The 18,484-nt window shown below is 47.8% G+C and overlaps 1 protein-coding gene across 2 annotated transcripts in view; it reads right to left on the bottom strand.

The window, feature by feature from the left end:
* The window catches only part of Stab2 (stabilin 2), a 155,287-nt gene that overhangs the window by 21,948 nt on the left and 114,855 nt on the right, over nt 1–18,484 (bottom strand). For both annotated transcript variants that reach the window (XM_046429260.2, XM_046429261.2), the window contains 12 exons: nt 16,795–16,914; nt 15,604–15,651; nt 14,243–14,326; nt 13,505–13,651; nt 12,736–12,876; nt 11,603–11,662; nt 10,148–10,324; nt 7,885–7,971; nt 5,244–5,390; nt 4,241–4,297; nt 2,809–2,938; nt 1,604–1,753 (listed from right to left, as the gene is read on the bottom strand). In XM_046429260.2, the coding sequence (XP_046285216.1) occupies nt 1,604–1,753; nt 2,809–2,938; nt 4,241–4,297; nt 5,244–5,390; nt 7,885–7,971; nt 10,148–10,324; nt 11,603–11,662; nt 12,736–12,876; nt 13,505–13,651; nt 14,243–14,326; nt 15,604–15,651; nt 16,795–16,914 (1,348 nt within the window). The remainder of the gene's footprint in view (nt 1–1,603; nt 1,754–2,808; nt 2,939–4,240; nt 4,298–5,243; nt 5,391–7,884; nt 7,972–10,147; nt 10,325–11,602; nt 11,663–12,735; nt 12,877–13,504; nt 13,652–14,242; nt 14,327–15,603; nt 15,652–16,794; nt 16,915–18,484) is intronic.

Raw genomic sequence — 18,484 nt, 5'->3', positions numbered from 1 at the left:
GATCGCAGAAGTGCAGAGCATCATGGGGGACAGAGTCATGATAGAACAGTTAGGGGGACAGAACCTCACCTGGGGCCTCCTGATGGAGAAATCTAGTGAAAGGTCTAATCTGAGATGGGCCACTTCCTCCCTTCTTACCCCCTGCAGCGTGACCATGCCAGCCCAAGTCACCATGGACTCCTGCTGAGACTGCTGTTCACCTCCCCGGTGGTGGTGGCCCTGCTTCTGTAACCCTCCGCAGGGAGCTGGGAGGCCATCTGCTCATGACACTCCTCCGCCCTCACCCTGAGATGCTCTTGACCATCAGCTGGCTGAGAGCGCCTGTGGGAGCTGGCCCTGGTGGCCTTCAGATTTCGTTTCCTTCCTTTCCTCTTCTTTGCCCACTCTGCTCAGCTGGCCTGGCCTCCTGGCTGTCCTGCATGCCAAGCCCTCCTGGATCAGGGCCTCTGCACTTGCTAATCTCTCCTTCAGGAAAGCCACGCCTCTGCTCACTGCAGTAGCCACTAGCTACATGCGGCTATTTAAATTTAAGCTATTTAAAAAGTCCAGGGGCTGGGGATGTGGCTCAAGCGGTAGCGCGCTCGCCTGGCATGCGTGCGGCCTGGGTTCGATCCTCAGCACCACATACAAACAAAGATGTTGTGTCCGCCGAAAACTAGAAAAAAATAAATATTAAAATTCTCTCTCTCTTAAAAAAAAAAAGTCCAGCTCCTCAGTCACACATTTTGAGTGCTCCATAGCCCACGTGGCTGGTGGCTTCCATCCTGAACAGTGGAGTCACAGAACCTTTCTAGCATTGCTCTCTGTTTGGTCGACCTGCTCTTGATATTCCCATGACCCCTGACGGGTCTCTACTCAAGCACTCCTGGTGTGGGATGTCTTCTAAAACAGAGCCTTTCATCCTTTTCTTCTTCTTTTTTTTTTTGGTACTGGTGATTGAACCCAGGGGTGCTTAACTACTGAGCCAGAGTCCCAGCTCAGCTTTTTATTTTTCATTTGGATACAGGGTCTTACTAAATTATCTAGGGCTGAGGCTGGCTCCCAATCCTCCTGCCTCAGCCTCCAGAGCCGCTGGGATTTGAGGCGTGTGCCACCACACCTGCCACAGGTTTTTTTTGTTTTTTTTTTCCTCCTCCATCCCTATGCCTGCCTTTTGTCTTCTCAGCCTTTATAACTATTTTTGTTTGAGAGCTGGGACTTGGCTCTGTGCCCCTCCCACCACTGTATCCCCAGCCTTAGGACAATTCCTGCTGTTGAGAAAACCCCTTGAACTCTTTGTGCCTGGGTTTCTTGATCTGCCTGCTGCTGATAATAACAGGGCCTGCTTCAGAGGGTCAGGGTTAGGGTTAGATGGGACAACATATGCCAGGCACATAGTAGGCACTCAACATCAGTAAGAACTCAATAGGTGCTTGTAGGTTGAATGACTGAGAGTGGATTTTGTTCAGCCACAGCTTGTCTTGGTGGCTGCGGCTCTAGGGGTGAAGGTGACTGGGGATGAAAACTGGGAGAAGGAAAAAAGGCAGATGGAGGTGGATGGTGGGAGAAGGCGGAAGGCGTGGATGAGGATGGAGAGGGGAACATCAGGGAGGCGGCCACCTACGCTGGCATTCAGGCCCGAATCTCCCTGGCCAGCACAGCTCGCACGCGGTCCCGTTGAAGCCGATGTTGCATTGGCACTGTCCCGTGGCCGAGTACTCTTCGAGGCAGACACCCCTGTTATTACACGGGGCATCTGGTCCTCCAGGGCAGGCTGGAAGAGAGGAACAGTGGTGACTCCCAGTCCCCAAACTAGGGCAGCTCAGCGCCTTCTAGAACGTGCTATGGATTCTGACATCCAGGAAGTGGCTCTGGGTGTCAGTGGACACTGAGGGCAGGCCACTGGCCCACGGGACATGAGGGTCCATGCATCTGAGAGGATTCTACGCTGGCAGGACAACAGGCGGAATTGTGCACTGAGTTTGGGAGTCAGGAGACCTGCGGAGGAGGAGATGTGGGTTGAGAAATGAACTTGCTCTGAGTTTTGGTTTTCTTAGCTCCAAAGGAAGATGGTGACAATAACGATCACGCTACAGCGCCTGCGTGACCTTGTCACATTATTATTGTGAGTCTCACATGAAGTATTATAGCTGAGAGCATTTTGGAAATCTAAAGCAGTGAACAAATATTTTCTCATCTATTAAATGGGATCAACGGTGGAACTGCTCCCTTGGAGAGCCAAGATTAAATACCCTGACTTGTGCAATATGTACTTGACAATATGCCGGACTGGGCCACCGTTATGTCATGGCTGTATTATTCACTAGAAGTCATATCTAGACACTGGGTTTCAGGATGGGCCCAAAGGCCCTTTGTCATGGAGCTACAGGAGGGAGGAAAATGCTAGATAGTCCATAATGGGGGATTTCCAGGAGATTATGGTCTAGATGTGCCATAACAGGATATCATCTCTCAAGGGTAGAATCCTATCAAATGCATGTACCCAGACAAGCTTATCCATATCATGGATGCCGCAGAGCATCAAAAAATTAACTACGCAGTGTCTTTAGCACCAGGGGAAATACCTCTGCTGTAGGTCAAGCAAAGAGGCAGACAAGTGGAATATGTGATGGTGGAATCTCAACTCAGTAAAACGCAAAGTAGGCAAACGAATAAACGAGACACACGCACGACTCCTCAGAGCGCTCCTTTGGGGCCTGGGGATCACAAGGAAGGTGCTCTGGCACCTCCTCGTGGCTCGGTCCCCTCAGAAACTGGGCAGTGAGGCTGCACACCTTCAGAGCAGCCCCTGAAGGAAGAGGCCCTCACCCTGGCAGTCGGGCAGGAAGTAGCCCTTGCAGCACCTGGGGAGCTGGATCACCAGCATGCACTGCTGCTGGCAGCCATCCAGGTTCCTCTTGAACGGCAGCAGATTGTAGAGACACTTCTGCTTCACTCCCTAAAGGAAGAGAGAGGACCACATTACGCCACCGCCTTCCGCCCAGGCTGGGGCTCTCGCCCGCCCCCCACTGGAGGATCCCGGTACTGCCGGGGACTGGCCGCGCCATAGGCCAAGGAGCAGGCAGAGCCCGCAGCAGGGCAGGATTCGTCCCCTTCTGGAGAGGAAGGCCTTTCTGACGCTAGGAGCCCTTTGCAAATGTCATTGTAGCCCAGAGGGGGGGGGTTCAGGGAGAGGTAGTTTCCCATCATGGAAGGTGTTTGAAGAGACCCAGATCCCCAGCAAGAGTGCACATTACATTTTGTTTTGCAGAGGTGATTTTGTTAGGGGTTTCAGGTGTAGAGTAGAAATAAAAAAAACCCCACCAATATTTAATCGGCACTTACTATGTGTCAGACACTTAAATGTGCCCCTATTTTAAAATAGATATTTTTCTGGGCGTGGTGGTGCATGTCTATAATCCCAGTGGCTTGGGAGGCTGAGGCAGGAGGATTGTGAGTTCAAAGCCAGTCTCAGCAACTTAGAGAGGCCCTGAGCAACTCAGTGCAGCCTTGCCTCTAAGTAAAATATTTAAAAAAAGGACTGGGGATGTGGCTCAGTTGTTGAGTGCCCCTGGGTTCAATTCTCGGTACTAAGAAAAAAAAAAAAAGAAAAAAAGAATCTACTAATATAGATTTTTTTCCAAGAGCCAAGTATAGAATCGTTCTCAGCTCCATTTTACAGAGCAAAACTGATAGACCCCGTAACTTGCCAAAGATCAGTGGAATTTCACTCCAGGTCAGTGGACTCCAAAATTCATTGGCCTTACTAAGACTCTATATGGGTTTCTGGGCTGAATCCTACCTTTGCTCCTTGCTTCTTGTGTGGTCGAGGGCTCATTGTGTGCCCTCTCTGATCCATTTTCTCATGGGTGAAGTGGATGTAAAATGACCTTCCTACAGGTCTTATGATGAGGAATAAGGATCATCAGTATCTAAAGGACCCAGCAGAGAGCGTAGGGCATGGTAGACAGCAGCCAACAAAGCACAGCAGTTAACATTATAACCATTTTTTAAATTCTCCTGCAGATCTGTAACCCCAGGAGTTTTCTAGACAGTTCCTAGAAGATGCGTAGTAGGTCAACAGGCTGCCTGAGCGTGTACATCCCTTATCCCACTTGCTGGGTGGTTGAGGAATGACAGGTGGCATTCACTTCACACACACACACAGACCCCTCCAGAGCACACGTGCTCACACACCCCAGAAGCCTGAGGTCTGATAATGAACCTGCCGTGGCTTTCCCAACATTGCATTCATGATTACCTTCGGTTTGCTCCACCGTGGGCATCTGGGAGTATTGACACAGCTCCCACAGTCCCCCTAGCGTGCAAGAAGAGAGACTCTCAGGTCAAGCATACTGGAAAACACCAGGCAATGTCCCTGCTTACCACCTGGATGGGCGGATTAAGAACTTGTTCATACCCATTAAGATTCTGCCTCTGATCAAGAAGATATAAACAGACACACCCTAGCTTGGCCATGGAGAATTCTGAAGGTCTGTCTTGGACCTCAAATCTTTGGTTGGGTTCTCTGAACAAAGCCTCTGTTACCCAGAGCTGGCCCTGGGCTGCGTGACCAGGTGCCTGGGGGTAGTGGATGCAGGTGCACCTCCATTTTAAGCTAGCGGTGACACCTTTAGCACCCCTCCACGCCCTGATCTTTACCTTTATGATGTGTAAAAAGTAGAGGTAAAAATTCTTGCTGCTACTTGGTCTTCAGGGCATTGGCGAGAGAAAATCATTAGCTGGAGAAATGTGCGTGAACAGACCTTGGAACTTAGGAAGCCACCGCCTCTTATTGTAGAAAGGACAATCGGTTTGATTTCCTACTTTGATTGGTACCCCCCTATTGTGGGATAGTTAGTGCATGCCTATGAGATGCCAGGCACTGATGCCAAACACTGATACCTTTGCTACGTCGCCCCCCCTCTTGGAGACTCAGTTTCCAAGTCCACACAGTGGAGTTGGTGGTGACCACTCCCATTGTTAGGTTTTGGTGGGGTCTGATGAGCACTGAGCAAAGTGGGCTGTTTTCTAAACAGTGAGGGGATGAAGGCTGGCCTGCTGGGTGGGCAGATGAGCAGGGATGTTCAAGGCCTGGGCCGGGCTAGGAAGAGGCTGTGGATTCTGAATTTGAAGAATTCCACCCCGTGGACCCCAGCTCTCTTGGTGCTGGTCCACCTGGGTTTGGGGCAGGGCTTCCGCGGGATCACAGGGCTGCTCTTTGGCCCAAGGTGCTCTTACCACAGTGGTGTTTTAGGACTGACCGAGACATTGAAAGTGGTAAAGGTGTCACAGCGGCCTCCTAGGGTGGGGTCCATCAGCAGACAGTCAATGCCATAGGCCACACCCAGGTCGAAGAGGAGCTCCCGCTGCACGACTCTGCACATTTGGTCATTTAGAATGAGCTCGCCCTGAGAGAGAGGGGGACAGTCAAGACTTCCTTCTTCCCAGGCCATATAATGTGGCCTACACCTGTGAGAGGGGGAAAATACCTATCCATCCATCCAGGTATCATCCACGGACCATCCATCCATCTTCCACCATCTATTATCGATCTACCCGTCACCTGTGCATCTCTCAAACAGCACATACCACGTGCCAGGTTCTGTTCTAAGCCTTTTACTGTGCAAACTCTTTTAATCTTAGCAACAACCCTAGGATGTAGCTACTGTTACCACTTCTGTTTGCAGACAAGGAAACTATGGCAGTGAGAGGTTCAGTGACTTGCTCAAGGTCACACAGCATATATGGCAGCGTGGGCATCTGGGAGCCTGCTCTATCGGCCCCTCACACTGCTGAACCCACATGGTAGATGCACAGGCAAGGGGAGCTGGGGTGGAGCAGTGGTGACGTTGCTGTGGCTCAGGGTACCCTTTGCTGACATGGCTGCTTCAGGTCGGTCACTGAGTTTCTTCTTTAGCACCAGCATCTAGCAAAGTGCTGGTTCAACTTCCTCTCCAGGAGATGCAAGTGGTGGGCTTTGACTTTATAATGATAATGCTATCTCCTCCTGCACAGGTCCCAGCATCCTTGAAACCGTCCCGAGACACATCATTTCATTTCATGCTCCTGACTATCCTAAGACCTCCCTCCCCAAGGATGCCTTAGCTACTAAATTGATTCCTCCGAGATGTAAACTGCTTTTAGAAAGTTCTGTGAGAAAAGATAAATATCCACATCTATGGATGGGATAGAAAGAGTGGGATTCAGTGGAAGGAACACCAAAAAACTGTGGTTAGAGCTATGTACTCCTGTGCTGTGTGACCATGGCCAAATCACTAAGCTTCTCTGAGGTTCAGTTTTTTTTTCACCAAGTAAATAGTTAATGATTCCCAATCCATAGGGTTGTGCTATTATCAACAGTCACTATCACAAAGTTCTCTGAAAGCAATATCAGCCCACTGAGCAAGCGGGGGTGTTCCTGTTGGCATAACTACCTCCATCTTCCTCCCCATCCCCACTTTATGAATGCTGTTCTTATTCTCAAGAGATAGCAACTTGCTGGGCTCTGTTCTCTCCTTGAGAGGTAAACAGCTGCTCTTCTCTGTTCTCAAGAAACAGTAACTTGCCTTCTGCAAAATCAGGTGAAGCTTGCTAGGCCAGTCACCAGGGCTAAACCCCCCTAGTGGGCGGCCATGATTCTGGCCTATAAAAGTTCATGCTGCATGGGGAGTTGCTGCGGCTCTCCCCCCTCGCTTGCCGCTGCTCGCTCTCTCTCTCTTTCTCTCTTTGTCTCTCTGTCTGTCTCTGCAGAGCAGCCCATCAGGGGCCTGACAATGAATCTGCTTATGCCTTGGAGTGTGCCTTGGGATCAGTCCTGAGCCAGTCTGTTTCAGGTCTTGTCCTTCTGGACGGGTGTCCACTTTGGAGATCGGGTGGATTCCTTCAGGAGTGTAAGGACACTGAGATACTCTTCCAAAAACTGGAGTGAAAAGATGCTAGCGTTTCTCAAACTCAGTTATAAATGTTAATGCAATTGCAATTCAAATGCCAAACAGACTCGGGCCATAAGATGTAAGCAGGATGGAACGTGTTGAAAAGCTCCTGAAAAGGAATCAACTCAACTGGGAGATGCATCTCTTTTTCCCTTCCTCCTTCCTGGGAAGTGGACACAGTTGCTGGAGTTCCAGCAGCCGTGTTGGACCTTGAGGTGACTTAGAGCCAGAACTACGAGCTGGAGGGGAGAAAGAAAAAGACCTCTCCCACTAGCTCTGGATTGGCCACCTCCAGATTTCTTTTACAAGAGAATACATTCTTATATATTTAATCCACTGTCATTTAAAAAAAATTATTAGTTGTTGATGGATCTTATTTATTTATATGTGGTGCTGAGAATCAAACCCAGTGCCTCGCATATGCTAGGCGAGCGCTCCACCACTGAGCCTCAACCCCAGCCTCCACTGTTATTTTTTATTTCCCTTTATATGCAGTTTAATCCTATCAGATCTAGGCATTATATGGAATTACAGAAGGTAGAATTTTTCAGGAAGTAGCCTGGGCGGGTAAAAATGGCAGACCTTCTCTCTGTTGGCTGATGTAGGGAGTGCGGCCCAGGCTGGCCTTGACCTCTATCAGAGGGCTAGAGGTGAGGCCGCAGGGAGGCTGGGAAGGAAGGAACAGGACTAGTAGTGCATCTTCTAGCTTATGGAAGAATTAAAAAAAAAAAAATCAATTGGAACCTGCTGTCCTCCAGATAGGGGGCTTCCTGCCACCAGCCACGAGGGCCGGGCTGGCCAGGACTGACCAGGTCTCTTGTATCCACCTTGCCCTCCCAGGGAGAGGACTCCTGAATGCACCAAGGAGCTTGCTGCCTGTGGAGGGAAGAGACCGGCATCTCTCGACAGGGAGGTGGCTGGAGCGAGGCTGGCTGTTAACGGGTTTCTAGCTCCTGGGGATGATACTCACGACGTCACGGTCAGTTCCACACTTGACACTGAGCTCGGAACCTTGCAGGGTATTCCAGGCCCTTCGGGGCAGGTCCGCAGCTGAAATCTGAGGGAGAAAAGTGCCATATGAATAGCTGCCTTTGGGCTGACGAAGGGCAGGAAGGAGCTTTGCCAATAAGCTAAATTCAGGTGCAAAAGTTTTTGCACAAGTTCAAATAATTTCGGATTTCAGACGACAGTGATGTGACTGAAAAGTCTCGGCCAGCCCCGGCTGCCCCACGGCTATGCTTGGGGGTCCGGGAAGATGCCATCTGGGTGTATGAGGCCAATGAAAGGCTGAGGGACTGTCTTGGGTTAGGCTGGGAAAGGGCTTCGGGTGCCATTATGGGCTGTGCTACACCCCTCAGAAGGTCACGTGGAAGTCTTGGTCCCTAGGACCTCACAATGTCATCTTATTTGCAATCAGGGTTATTGTAGGTGTGATTAGGTCAGAGGAGGTGATTCTGGAACAGGGTGGGCTCAGGTGGGGCGGTGAGAGAAGACAGGAGAGGAGAATGCCATCTGAAGATACAGACACGCAGGGAGGGGACGGCCTTGTGAGACGGAGGCAGAGACCGGAGGGACGTGGGCTCTGGTCAGGGAACACCAGAGAGTGCTAGGAACCACTAGGACCCAGGCGGGAAGCTCGGAACTGCTCTCCCCTGCACCCTCAGAAGGAAGGACCCCGCTAGCACCTCTCTTACACACGTCTGGCCTCTGAAATTTGGAGGGAATAACTGCTGTTCCAAGCCATCCCATCTACGGTGACTTGCTACACAGTCCTAGGAACGTACTCCAGATGCTATGAATGGACCAAGGTCAGGGCATTTCGCCTTCTTGGAGTGGACGGCTCAGCCCTGGTGAGAAATAGGAGTCCTGGCTGAGGCTGCTATGTTCCTATGGATCTGGCTTCTCTTATTGGTTCAGGGATCAATGGCTGATTATATCAAGACTAGCACGCCTGTAATCCCAGTGGCTTGGGAGGCTGAGTCAGGAGGATTGTGAGTTCAAAGCTAGCCTCAGCAACTTAGCAAGACCCTAAGTAACTAGTGAGACCCTGTCTCTAAATAAAATACAAAAAAGGGCTGGGGATGTGGCTCAGTGCTTAGGTGCCCCTGAGTTTAATCCCTGGTACAAAAACAAAAAACAAAAACAAACCCAAAAAACTACAAAAAAAAACCCTGGAACAAACCAACAAAACAAACAAACACCCCAAAACAAAACAAAACAACAACAACAACAAAAAAAAAAAAACCCCAAAGACTAGCCAGTTGCTTGCCAGACATTTTGGAATTGGGATAGAGAAAGAACCCATTTGGAAAACCCAGGGACATGTTGTCAGCAGCCATTCTGCCATGTGAATCCGGAAGGGGAAAGGCTGGTTTGCAGTCCAAGAAAGGAAAGAAGCTCCTTGGTATTGGCTAAAATTTAAAATTCATGCCCCCCACCCCCTGCTCAAAAAAGATCAAAATAATGACAGGTCCAAGGAAGAGAACCACAGGTGGTGTACTTCAGGATGCAACTAACCGGAGTGGGTCAGGGGAGGACACCGTGGGTCAGGGAGGTGAGGGTCTCCTTCCCATCACGGAGCCTAGGACACACCAGTAGTTCCTGGACAGCAGTGCCTCAGAACTGGACTTTATCATCCCTGGGGACATTCCTGAAGTCACTCCTGCATTTAACAAATGCAGTAGTCCCCCTTTATATGTGGGGATACCCTCCAAGACCCCCAGGGGATGCCAGAAACATGGCTAATACTAAACCCTACATGCGCTTTGTTTTCTTCAATACATATGTACCTACGAGAAAGTTCAATTTATAAATTAGGCATACTAAGAGATTAAACAACTATTAATAAAATAATTATAATAATGTGTTGTAGTAAAACACTCAGCAGCACTACTCCTGTGTTTTGGGATCATTATTAAGTAAAATAAGGGTCACCTGAACATAAGCACTACAATTATGCAAAAGCTGCTCTGATGACCAAGATGGTGACTTGGTGACTAACGGGCAGGTAGCATATATAGCATGGATACACTGTACAAAGGAATGATTCACATTTCAGGCAGGATGGAGCAGGATGATGAGGGGTTCCATAATGTTACCAAGAATGGTGCCCAATTTAAAATATGAATTGTTTACTTCTGGAATTTTCCACTTAATATGTTGAGATGATGGTTGACTCTGGGTAACTGAAACTCAGGAAAGTGAAAACATGGGTAAGTGGGAGACAACTGTACCCTGGAATCTCGGATCACATGGAACTTCAAGTACTCCTTCAGCTTCTCCTTGTTGACTTGGTTGAATAGGAAATTCTGTTGTTCAGGGGCCAGGGCTTGCAGGGCTTGGTCCGTGGGCCAGAAGAGAGTGACGGGGGTGTGAATGGGGTCAGTGATGACACTCATCAAGTCTGAATCCTGAAACACAGGGAGTCAGCCCCTCACTGGTATGAGCACGTGCTGTGCAACCAGGCCCTACCACATAGGAGGAGGACCTCTCTGAACAGTCCTGTCTGAGCTGCACTGATGCCGACCAGGACTCCACATGGCTCAAGAGTGACACAGACAGAAACTATGGGCTTATGAAATCCCAACTATTCTGACCCACATTTCCTTACAAAGCAAGTCAGAAAGTCAAATTCTAGGTTTTCATGAATAGGCAAATAAAGTTATATTTTAGTAAACATCTTTTTTTTTGACACAACTTTTGCCCGAACATCTTAATTTCTGAAGGACCAGCTAAACTTTTTTCTCATATTCCATTTAAAAAGCAAAACCTATAGGACAGTGAGGTAATCCCACACATTTATAAGATTCCTAGATCATATATGTCCCAAGAAGAAATTGGGAGATGAATGTGGAGGAATCATTTTGAGAGCCTTCTACAACGTAGGTGCACCATGGGACACTTTTTAATTTTAATTTTAATTTTTCTAGCAACACCATGAGATAGGCTTTATCATTTTATTTTATGGAGCCCCAGAGAGGTTTTCTAACTTTCCATAAAAGTCTGTGTTCAACCAGACCCTGGTGAACAGGGGAGGGTGGCTATAAGTTTTAGGCATGGGTAGGGGCTTTCCTATAATATCTTTGGAGATTTTTCATTTTGAATGTCTTGAAATCCCCATTTCTATCAAGCACCCTTGTGAGTCTGAGACCCAGATCTTTTGGGGGAATCACTGGGATAATTCTGAGATGTATACATTGTGCTATGGGGGACAACAGAGTTCTTGGAGCCCTTTGGGGTCCCCAGTTCTCCTCTGTGATCCTTTGTTTGAACAAGAAGGGTCTATGCAAAACTTGGGAACAGTTTCTGAAGTCAGAAAGATGTAATTTTAAATTCAGTTTCTAGCTGCCTCCTGGCATGCCCCCCACCCCGACCCCCCCAGATCTCCAGCTCAGCCTCCCCATTTGTACGGTGCAGTCGGTGATCCCAGATGTGGAACACCTAGAACATCCTGCCTTCCTCCCCATCCCCAGCCACAAGTACCCCAAAGTCTAACCCTGCCAAACTAGGGTCGCATAGCTCAACAAACCGTACAACATTTTGGGAGTAGAGTGGCAGAGAGCGACTTTGCACTCCAGAAAATTAGGTGTCCCCAATTAGAGGCGGCAACAGCTGTGACCTAAACAGCAACTGAGATGCAAAACAACTTTGGGCGGTTTCTCCTGAGCCATTTGCCTCCAGGTGTTTACCTGTATTAGCTTCATAAATCTGTTGTAGCCGTGGGTTGCTGCCACTGTTGTAAGATTTTGCTGCAAAGACAAGAACGGGACATGGAAGCTTCCGGTGTACTGTTCAGAAGGTGCTTTAACCACAGCTGGTTGGAATGTGTAGGGTGGGTGGGCGTGGGGCTGCCTGGGCTCATCAGCGCCCCCTGCTGCTCTCTTCTGCCCAGGCCTTTCTGCATCTTAGAGGCTGGAGGGCTAATCCTTGCATTTCACCAGACTCCCTTGCAGCTAGAGCTGCAGGGTCCACCCAGCAGAAGCACCGGGAAAACTTAGTGGAAAGGAATAATGTGAGGTGGTAATGGCTGTGAGCAGGGACATGGGACCTTCTGAAGGTGGGGGCATTTGCTGTCCAGTTTCCAATGTCCTTGGAGGAGAGACTGAAATTTAAAAAGCTCTTACAGCTAGAGCAGCCCTAGGCTGTTCCCCACTGCCCAGCATGCAAATTAGGCTTCAGACTTCCAAGAATTTTGGTGATGGACCTAATTTTTTTTTGATACCAGGTATTGAACTCAGGGGTGCTTAACCACTGAGCTACATCTCCATCCCTTTTATTTATTTATTTATCTTTGAGACAGGGTCTCACTAAGTTGCTCAGGGTCTCAGTAAATTGCTGAGACTAGCCTCAAATTTGTGATCCTCCTGCCTCAGCCTCCCAAGCTGCTGGGATTATAAGCACGTGCCACCATGTCTAGCTGTACCTAGAATCTTAAGAAGTAGATTATTTGGTCTGCAATGAAGGACCCAGATCGATACTAATAAATAAAAATAAGAGTTAAAGTGGTTTTTTTTTTATGTCCACTGAGAAGGAGTTTTACTCCAGATTTAGTTTAGTGATATTTAACATCTATCATCTGTCTCCTACCTATTTACCTACTTGCCCTTGCAGACACTAAATAAAAACTTATAAAATCCATGTGTTGATTTAAAATAGACCTTTACTTGTTTTTATCTCCTAAGAATAATGTTTACTAGACTTTTAATGATAGTTTGAGATTGAAGCAGCACAGCTAAACCGTTTCAAAGAGATGCTGAGTCAGCACGAAGATGGTGGCGTATTGAATCACCTGTGCCCGGGAACTGATGGCAAGTTCACCTACCAGAATCTTTCCGGAGGCATCTCTGGGGGTGATAAGCAAGTTTTGGGGAGACAGTAATTTGTCTATGATATGGACGATTCCATTAGTGGTGATGATATCGCTGGATATGATCTTAGCCTTTTTGTTTAAGTATACTGTATCCTGAAATCAACCAGAAAAGAAAAAAGAGATGAACACAAAGAGAGATACACACAAAACAGCTTCTCACAGAATGCTTCTCTAACATGTCAAATCATCAGGAGCAGAGTCCAAAGGTCAAGTTACTTGAACACATTTTAAAATCATGATTATAAAAAGAAACCAATACGGGAATCTAATTTTCATCTGGAGAAACCAATAGCAAATAATATATAATCAAACAAAACAGTCACGTAATTCTGAAATTTGAAATAAACAAGTAGTTCAGAATTCACTTCTTTTTAATACATTTTATCCATATTATCCTTATTTCTTCCCCTCTTTGCCTGCCTGGGGCTTCTCGGCTTCTGAGTTTGAATTTCAGCTCAGTGATTTTTCCTTGCTGCGTGACCTTGGGCAAGTTACTTTAACCTGTCTGAGCTCAGTTTTCTTATTTAGAAATTGGGGTTAATAATAATATTTTATATAGCGGTGCTGTTTTGAGAGTTAAATGAGTTAGTACATATAAAATACTTAGAACAGCGTCTGTGTGTGGAAACCACTCACCATAGGTTAGCTGTCCCCATCGCTGGTTTTTTGTAAGGAAAAGGAGGAGAGGCAGGCCTTGGGGAGGGCAGGCGGACGCTCTTACCTGAGAGACGGAGATGACAATCTGCTCTCCTTGGAGGGAAGTAGCATTGGGGGTCAACTTCAGGTTCTCCAGCAGCAGCTGCTGGCAGGCGATCACATGATAGCGAAGAATCTGGGGCATGAGGCCCTGTTTGTCCCAGTCTTTAATCTGTCATAGAAGGTCAGAGGGCTCGGGCCAGAGGCAGGGCCTTTTGCTGCAGATTGTCTTCTGCCCTGCTCTCCTCCATGATTCCCCACATCTCCTCCCTCCCAGACTCTGGGCAGTGGGTGTCAGGTGTGGTTTGTGTCAGGGCCACAGGCAGAGGCCGTCCAGGTAGGAGGCAGGAAGAGGCCAGGTTCCTTCTGTGTCTCACTGTGGACTCACAGAGTGGAGGGGCCTCATGGGCCTCTGGCCCAGCCCCTCACAACATGGTTACCTCCCGAGCCCCACGACCTGCTCCTCAAAGAGAACCAACCTCCCTCCCTCCCTCCCTCCCTCCCTCCCTTCTTTCCTTCTGGTAGAGGTTCAGATCATGGAGACTTGTTAATTTTCTCCGGCTTTCTGCTCTGTATCACAAATGTCCTTGCTTCTCTCGACAGGGGTCCCTATGCTGAGAAACAGTCCCTTCTATTGCCATTCTACTCCACCTGGTCCTAGGTCTCCTGACCAGAAAGGTCACCACTGTTGGTCCCAGTGCAAGGTCCTCAAAGCACATTCCAGCCCCGAACCTCCCCTACCCGCCCACAGCCGCAAGCTTACCCGGGGTTCCTTGTCAAAGGCTGTAGACAAAGGTACAAATAGAGTGAAGGGCCCAGGCCCAGCCAGCTCTCGAATGACATGCATCTGTCGGGGGAAAGTGGAGCCGTCTGTCACTCACTTCCACAATACAGGTAAGAGAATTCCTCCTGACACGACATCGGCAGGGTTCAAACAAAGACCAGAGAGAGTGGGTGCTGGCAGAGTGGAGGGAAGACCGAATGAGAGACCCGAGATGGGTTGGGGAATGAGGTGACAGTGAGGATGCTATTGAACTCAGGCCATGCTAAATACATAAAAAGTCTTTTTCTTCAATAATAAGTTCACTTACTGCAATTTTTCTACTTTTTACATTTACATTTAAACTTTATAAACACTTTTTTTTCCTACTTTTTACATTTACATTTAAACTCTATAAAAAATTTTTGGACTCTTGTAATAATGCAATTTAAAATGCACCAATTTGCACGGGTGCACACAACAATTTTCTACCTTACATTCATTTGTTATAAGAATTTTTCTATTTTTGGTTTTTAAACACTTGTGAAAAACCAAGACACAAACACACATGCCAGCCCATGTTTGTTCACACCAGCATCACTGCAAACATTAGAGTGATGCGTCACTCTACACATCACAATGGCTATGATGCCACCCTATGACATCACAATGGCTGTGACATCACTATAGCCAATGTCTATGATGTCACTCTGTGACACCACTATAGCTAATGTCTATGATGTCACTCTGTGACACCATAATGGCTATGACATCACCATAGTCAATGGCTATGATGTCACCCTATGCCATCACAACGGCTATGAAGTCACCAGGTGATTGAAAATTGTCAGCTCCATTATGATCTTTTAAAAAAATATATATTTAGTTGTAGATGAACACAATACTTTTATTTTTATGAGGTGCTGAGGATTGAACCCAGTGCCTTATGCTTGTGAGGCGAGCACTCTACCACTGAGCCACAACCCCAGCCCTCCATTATGATCTTCAGAGATCACTGTGCACGAGGTGTCCCCGTGCCACATAATGGTGCTGCGTTCTTCCGTGTAGAACTGTGTCTGTGAGCGTTCACCCCTTTCTTACATGCTGCTCACCTGAGGCCCGAGAGATGCAGCTCACAAATGACAAACAGGGCCCATCCCAGAAATCCAGGGTCCGAGACTTTCTTCCACCTCCACCAACTGAAGGCTACAACTTTATCCTGTATTTGGCTTGAGATCCAACTTCCATAATTAAATTTTTTTCTTTTGTAGTGCTGGGGTGGAACCCAGGGCCCGGCGCATGCTAGGCGAGCACCCTATCACTGAGCCACACCCCAGCCCTGCCCCAACTCGACACATTCTTACCTGAATCTGGAAGAAATACTGGGAGGTTTTTGGGTTCTTGGGAAGCTCCTGCAAACAAAGACATGGGAATTTTGCTTTAGGCCTGTGACTCACATACAGGAATAACACAGAGTTGTTTTGAGATGATTTTTCTCAGGTTGCAAGTATCCGCTATCCCTTCTGCTGGGAACCTGTGCCAATGGCTCTCTTTGGAGCCTCATATGTGGGCTTACAGCTGAAGTTCAGAATGACCATATGGACACACTGTTGTCCCCAAAACTTTCTGAAATCAATGTCTGATTTGTCAAAGAAAGATTCAGCCATTTCCAAAAGCAACTGAACTTTGAGAAAAATTTAAAAATAATACTCAGATATTTACAAAAATGTTTCAAATATAGTTGAAATATTTAAAAACATCAGTTAAACATTTATGACAGATTTGGCTTCTCAATTAGCATGAATGTTTGATCAGCCAGGTAGAAGCCAGCATGTATGGTCCTGTCTCATTCTCTAGGTCTGGTACAGGTGCATGGGTGGGGACACACAAAGAAACACACAGAGCAATCCATGTCATGTTAATCCTTTTTAGTTACTATGCTGTGTCCTGTGTGCACATTATTGTATTTAATTCTTATAATAACTGGAAAGGGCTGGTACCATCATTATTTTCTTTTACCTTTGATACACAAAGGTGATATACTATGCTCAGAGTTGCAATGTTGCTACCTACCCTGCAGATGTGAATTCAGACCCAGGTTTTTGGCTCCAGAAACCTGTCAATGGTTCCCACCTCCTTGGTCACCCCAACTTTGTAATGGCCAATCTTAACCAGCACCTCACTCTTTCCCAGGTCAAGTGAATTGGAGGTAGGCTCAACTTTTTTCATTGCCAAGTTATATAAAAAATACTCTGTCACATTTTTTTCTTTTGGTACTTGGGACTGAATTCAGGGGCACTCAAGCATTGAGTCACATCCTATTTTGTACTGAGTTACTTAGCCTCGCTGTTGCTGAGGCTGGCTTTGAACTTGAGATCCTGCTGCCCAGCCTCCCAAGCCACTGGGATTACAGGCATGTGCCACCGTGCTGGGCTCCTGTCACATTTTTATAGAGCTTTCCATTTTACAAAACTCTTGCACCTCCCTGAGCAGCCTGGGTTCTCGGCACACCTAGGGAAGTAGAGTTTACTTCGTGGAGACATGTCTTGTGTTACCTGGTAGATGTTACCACGGCAGGTAAATCCATCCCCGGTGTAGTTCTCCTTGCAGGTACATGTCCTTTCATCTTTTGCAATGTGATTGCAGATGGCAAAGGGACTACAGCCGCCGTTATTCTGTTGGAATTACCGAGGTGTGGGGAATAGGGTCGGTGAGTTTGCCAACTTTGCCAAGCAATTGTGTGTTGAAATTTAGTTTTTGAGGACTGGGTTGTAGCTCAGCATAGAGGGTTTGCTTTGTATGTCTGAGGCCCTGGGTTGTATCCCCAACACACACACACACACACACCACATTTTTTTTGGTCTTATTTTTTAACTTAGATGATTTGGCATTATTTGTCTTTTCTTGAACTTGTTTTTCAATTCTTTATGGAAGTCAAGGTCATCTTATTCACTTGGCCTTGTATCCTAAAATAGCAGGTCCATCTGAACAGATCTTCAGCCTTCCGAAGATAAACCCAGAGTTGTCAAATCGGAAATTTCTCAGCCCCTGGGGATTAGTGGGAAAGACACCAATCTTGTTTGACAATTCCTATCTTTAAGCTACACTCTGATTTGATCATAGAAAAGGTGCCAGCCACCACACAGAAGGCAGCCAATACAAAAATGGAGCACATTGCCCCTGTCCCCAAGGAGCCCATAAGCTATGGAAGTCGAGACAGGAACTCAAACAGAGGCACAGTCAAGCCTGCATCCATGGGAACACCAGCCAGGGCTCTGCATCAGGAGCGACCTCTTCAAATGGGGAGGAAAATTGCAAAGCCCAGGGAGAAAAATCCGACGTAGACGAGCAGGGAAGGAAGTCAGCAGAGTGCTGTAAAAATCCTCCTTCCCACCCACACTCTTTCCAGAAGTATTGTGGAGTACAACACTCTGGCCCAGGAGGGACTGACCAGCCCAGAACTTGCCCCAAGCTGACTCAGCCCAGCACACTGTTTAAGAAGCTGACCCCCAGGGTCTTCAACCATCTCCCAGCTAAATATGCTGGACTTCAACTGTCCCAACTCCCAGCACACGCAAGACCACCAGGTGAGCCCCCTCTCGTCCCACACTCCTGCCAACTCCAGAGCTCAGTCAACTCCAGGTTGGCCCTTGCCATATGGCCCTTCCCCTCCGTGTCGCTCAGGACACCCACTCTCTGACCATGTAGCCGCTGTTTCCTGTCCCCACAAACCCTTTTCTTCACTTCCTGAAACTTGCCACCGGCCCCTCAAGTGACGCTCCATTTCCCTCAGGTACCTGCCTTGCTTCACTGCCTGGGGCCGGGACAGGGTCTTTCTCACTGCTTGTAGCCACTTCCTGTCACTTCTACTCCCTGGGCTTCACTGAGCCCGGCTCCGGGAAGCACATGGCATCTGCAGCCCCACCAGATTCTCCTCTTTGGTCATGATGATGGTGCCTGGGTCACTGTGTCTCTTTCCCATCCTTAGCCGCATCCACATCCCTGTCAATGGTTCCCACCTCCTTGGTCACCCCAACTTTGTAATGGACATTAAAGTGGCCTGCACTCAAGGACCCCCAGGGTCTTCAACCATCTCCCAGCTAAATATGCTGGACTTCAACTGTCCCAATATCCAGCACACTCAAGACCCCACACTCCTGCCAACTCCAGATCTCAGTCAACTCCAGGTTGGTTCTCACCATGCGGCCCTGTGCATGGTACTGACTTTACCATCACCTGCTCTGA

Source organism: Marmota monax, unplaced genomic scaffold (genome assembly GCF_021218885.2).
Source record: "Marmota monax isolate L192 unplaced genomic scaffold, Marmota_monax_Labrador192_F-V1.1 WCK01_AAM20220418_F8-fsc00051, whole genome shotgun sequence".
NCBI lineage: Eukaryota > Metazoa > Chordata > Mammalia > Rodentia > Sciuridae > Marmota > Marmota monax.
This window is presented reverse-complemented; position numbering and strand designations above follow the sequence as displayed.